Source organism: Marmota monax, unplaced genomic scaffold (assembly GCF_021218885.2).
Source record: "Marmota monax isolate L192 unplaced genomic scaffold, Marmota_monax_Labrador192_F-V1.1 WCK01_AAM20220418_F8-fsc00015, whole genome shotgun sequence".
NCBI classification, from domain to species: Eukaryota; Metazoa; Chordata; class Mammalia; order Rodentia; family Sciuridae; genus Marmota; species Marmota monax.
The window spans coordinates 21,500,679-21,505,524 of record NW_026692194.1 but is presented as its reverse complement, the minus strand read 5'-3'; the positions used below and the strand labels follow the sequence as shown (position 1 = coordinate 21,505,524).

The window sequence follows — 4,846 nt, the reverse complement described above, 5'->3', positions numbered from 1 at the left end:
GCTCTGCGCAGTGGTATGGGGAGAAGGAGCCCGCACCCTGCCCACTTCTGCAGGGAATTTTCTGGAACAAAAAAAAAAAAAAAAGGGATTGAGGGCTTTGGGAGAGGAACTTTCAAGTTTTCAGGCCCTTCACCTAGCAAGTGATACACTTTGTCTGGGAGGGTGCCTCCGGGTTTCAGGGACTCATGGGTTTCTGGGACTCACCGGAGTATCCCTGTGGGGAAATCAGACACTGTTGCACTCCTGGCCCTCGGGCTTCATGGCATATATTCATATATATTTGATTTCTAATTTTATTATAAAATAAAAGCAGAAATATATTCCGAAGAACATTCACAGGAGGGCGTAACAGGGAAACGGCAAGACCGCGGCTCGGGAGGCACGCTCTGCCGGGAGTGCTGCGGCCACAGTCCGGGGAAAGAGGAGAGAGCATCGTGGAGGAGCCTCGCAGAGAGAGCAGGAGAGAGCAAGAGTGACAGCGAGAGCGACAGCGAGATCAAGGGGAGAATAAAAGAGCTTCTGGGATGCCTTTCACTTAAGTTACTAGGCGAAAAGCTGACACCTGCAGCTGGGTTTCCTCTCCGGAAAGCCTTTGGAGATGACCTAGGATCCAAGACTTTAAGGGCCTTTTCCTCCTCCCCACTCCCGGAAAGTGCGGAGAGGGAAATCAATGGCCAGACCGGAAGAGAGAGAGGGTACAGACCCAGAGGGCCAAGGCAGAGTGCAAGACACCATCAGGAGAGACAAAGAAAAAAGAGCTAGAAATCTAGAAGAAAACAAGGAAAAGCAAGAAGAGGAGAGAGAGGAGAGGCGAAAGGACAGAAAACGGAGAAAGGAGAAAAGAAAAGGAAAGGAAGAGGAGGAAAGGGGTGCAGGCAAGAGGAGAGAAGAAAGAAAAGACGGAGAGAAAGAATGAGAATGGTGTATATAATTTATTCCCTTCCCTGGTTCAAGACCTGGTCCCCGGCCTCCAAAGGATCTCAAAAGCGGCTTGTTGAAAATAAATTCCAAATAAGGACCCAGAGTGCCATCCGCTTTGTCCCTGCCGGCGGTTCTGCCGGCCTTGCGCGCGGGTCTTTCAGTACCTGGAGGGGCCGCCGGCGCTGGGGCCCTCCGGGCACCGCCTTCTCTCGGGTCCCAGCGCCAAGCCTGGAAGGCAAACGCGAAGAGGCAGCAGAGCTCTAGGAGCCCAGGTCCACGAGGTTGGCCGACATGGGGTTGAGGATGGAGTCCTGGAGGCCGTGATGATGCTGCAGTGGGTCCGCCCCGCCTCCGCCCGGCACAGGCACCGGCACTGCGCTGGGTCCCGGAGGGTGGCCCAGGCTGTGCAGGGACGGCAGCCCGGGTGGTGGCGGCGGACTGAGTAGGAGCGCGGGGCTGGACGACGAGTGGTCTGGCGTCCCCGACGGCGTCTTCTCGTCTTCAGAGCTGCCTAGCACCGACTTGCCGCTTCCATTAAGAGAAGAAGCCAGTGGGTTGTGGCTGTTGGAATTGGAGTTCTCGCTGTTCTCCCTGCAAGTGCAGGAGCAAAGCAGCCGGGTCAGCGGGGAAATGAGGCCTTTTAGCGCAGTCTTACCCTGAGCCAGTTTGCCACCGGTCTGCGGAGACAGAGCGCCGGCGCCCTGCTTGCGGGTGTTTTCGGTTTCTATGGTTTTCTCGGCCTGGCCTTGGCTTTTCATTTATGCCCGTTTTCACAATCTTTCAACACCCGATTTCGCTTGTCCCTCTCTCCTATATCATCTCCCTCTCTCTTTCCCCCGCCTCCCATGCGCTCAGTCTCATGACTATCTTTCCTACTCTATCTGCCCCCCTCCCTTCTTCCAAGAGAAGGCGACCCTGGAGTTGGAGGGTGGGCAGGAAAAACAAAACAAAACAAAACAAGGATACCTCGATTTTCAGATTGCTCTAGGAATCTCCAGGTAGGTTTACTAAATAGAAGTGGGGCCAGGAGGATGAGGTACCCTAGATCCCAGGCTGGGTGACCAATTTGAAAGTGAGTATCTCATAGCCTTTCATTTCTCTCTGCTTTTGTCTGCATGAGAGAAACTTTTGGGCACGGGGTCCTGACCCCGAGGGTCCTATTTCTCCAACCTGGGCACATCCTGTGAGGGCTGCCCTTGCTAAGCCTAGGATCAAGGCTCCAAGAACAGAGGGTTCCCTTTCCCTGGTGGGCATAGTGGAAACTTTGGCCAGGGAACTGGAAGCTGGGGCATGGAGGGTAGCCCCTGGGAGAAAACAGAAGGGAGGACTTGGTAGTCTTGACCTAGACTTTTCCATCATAACCTGAAACTCCAGCTCTCACCAGGGGCTTGGGCCAGGGAAGGCAGTTCTTAAGGAGTCTGGACTTAGACCAGTCTGGATGTAGGGGGACCCAGCAAAGAGAACTCACCTCTTGCCCTGCCTCTGCTGACAGTCCCTGCTCAGACTTGGATATTTGAAATACTGGGTAGAGTCTCTTTTTCGCTGGGGGCTTCTGTTCCTGATATCTTAGGAGACGAATCCACAGACAGGCTGCGGGGAACCTGACCACTGTGGATACCCCAACCTCAAGATACCAAAGTTCAGATATCCAGATACCAAAGTTCAGCCTGCAGCGTTCCCTCCATTTCTACTCTTCAGCACTCCAATTCTGACCCTAATCATTCAAACTCTGGGCTAAACACACCCCATACCACCAACCTCAGGTGTCCTATTTGTTACTTTCAGGTTGGATTCTGTTCCCATAATTACTTTCTCTCCCACCCCTTCTCCAGATTTGGAGTTCTGAGGGGCTACAAAGCAGGCAGTAACAAGGGCCTGCTGGTCAACCCCTAGACTATTTCAGAAAGTCCTGGTTTCCCTGACAACATACAACTCTCAGGCCTTGTGAGGCTCTTAGCTCACTGGTGACATACCGACCTACCCCCTAAAGAGGGTAGTAGAATCTGAGGAAAAGGGTCAAGGGCCTGGCAGTCCAGGGAAGGGCTGCTGGGTCCAGTTAAGCAGCAAAGGGGTCATGCGTTTCTCCTCTTCTCTCTTAGAGCTGGTACTTGCTCTCTGGAGCCTCACCTCAGTCCTCTGCATGCAGCATAAGAGACTGGCTCTCAACTCCCACATTCAGACAAGGAAAATTCTTGCCCAGGCGCTTCTTCCTTCAGTCCATACTACGGAAATCCCAGTCCTGACCCCTAGTCACACTTAGGTTTGGAGGTGAGTAAGGCTGAGGGGAAGTGCGGGGAAGCACAGAACCAGTCAGGAATCGCCTCCCGCTTCTACCTGGGCCCACACAGAGTCCTTGGCCTTTCCAGGTAAGACCAGGGCCTGCCTGCTGAGCCTACTTTGTGCGGGTTCAGGCCCACAGTTCTGCCCTCTCCTTGAAGCTCGCTGCTTCTTCACTTTTGTCCATAAACGACCAGGGAGTTAGTTGACAACTTCCCGCATTGGGCTTTGCCCGCTTTAGACAAATCCCTGCCCGCCGGGTCTCCGAAAAGACCTGTGCGCCCTCTAGGTCAGGCTAGTCTGCAGCTGGCCGTTGCTGGGACTGAAGGGTCCAGTTTAGGCCTCGCTTGGGGTTGGGCAGACGCCCCTGCGACCCACTCCCTCGGGCCCGGGAAAGCCGGCGCCGAAGCTCTACTTACTCGTACCTTTCCTTGGCCTCGGCGGCCCGGTCGCGCTGCCGCCGGTTCTTGAACCAGTTGCTGACCTGCGTGGTGGTGAGGCCTGTGGCCTCCGCCAGCTCGCGCTTCTCCCGGGGTGACGGGTAGGGGTTGTGAGCGTACCACTCTCGCAACACGCTGCGACTCTTTTCCTTGAAGCAGTAGCTGGTCTCCTCGCCGTCCCAGATGGAGCGCGGCAGCGGGAACTTGCGTCGCACGCGATATTTGCCCACAGCGCCCAAGGGCCGGCCACGCAGCTTCTCCGCCTCGATGTAGTGGGCCTTGAGCCATAGCTGCTGCAGCTTGGCGTGGTTGTGTGGCGAGAACTGGTGGCTCTCCAGGATCTTGTAGAGCTCGCGGAAGTTGCCGCGGTGGAAGGCCACCACGGCCTTGGCCTTGAGCACGCTTTCATTCTTGTGGAGGTGCTCGCAGGCGGGCAGCGACCACAGGAAGCGGCCCAGCCGCTCAATGTTGCCTCCCTGCTGCAGCACCTCGCACACGCACGCCACTTGCTCCTGCGTGAAGCCAAAGGTGGGCAGCATGGACATGGTGCCGGCTGCGCCCCCGCCCGCCCGCGCGCGCCCTCACCGCGCCGCGCAGTCCCGCATGGGCGCCTCCCCGCCAGCCGTCCGGGCCGAGAGGCGGGAGGGGCGGGCCCCCTGGTCCGGCGCTGGCTCCGGGCGAGTCCTGAGTCACTGCAGCACGTCCTCGTGCCGGCCGCGGGTCCCGCGCAGCTCCGCGCCCCCGCCGCCTGCGTGCCCAGCCCGCGCCTTCGCCCAAGTCCGGGGGCCGCCTGGGGCGCCGCTCCGCATGCTCTGCGCCCGCCCGCCGCTCCCTAGTTCGCTTCTCGCTCGCTCTCCCTCCCGTCTAGCTCGCTCGCAGCTTTTTTAATAATATTATTCTAAGCGGGCATGAGGCGCGGCGGCCCGCGCCCTGATTGGTCCGGTTATCTGACCCGGGGCCTGCCCGCGCCAGACAATAGTCGAGTCAAATTATTCGCCATGGAGACGCTGTCAGTCACTGGTAACCCGAGCCCCGGCGGGCCGGGCGGCTCCCCCCGGCCGGCTCCGCTGACAGATCGCCAGGCTCCGCGAAAAGCTGAGGGCGGCCCGAGACAGGAGCCGGAGGCGCTCCAAGGGCTTGGGAGGCGGAGAGGAGCTGGCAGGGGCCGGCGGCGGCGGTGATTGACGGGGCGGACGCCCAAAGAACAA

The 4,846-nt window shown here is 58.1% G+C and overlaps 1 protein-coding gene across 1 annotated transcript; it reads right to left on the bottom strand.

The window, feature by feature from the left end:
* Nucleotides 1-320: 320 nt before the first annotated feature.
* On the bottom strand, nt 321-4,215 carry Six2 (SIX homeobox 2). Its single transcript, XM_046425909.2, has 2 exons — nt 3,624-4,215; nt 321-1,512 (listed from the first exon to the last, which is right to left on the bottom strand). The coding sequence occupies exons 1-2, from the start codon at nt 4,181-4,183 to the stop codon at nt 1,182-1,184; spliced, it is 891 nt and encodes a 296-aa protein (XP_046281865.1). The 5' UTR covers nt 4,184-4,215; the 3' UTR covers nt 321-1,181.
* Nucleotides 4,216-4,846: the final 631 nt, after the last annotated feature.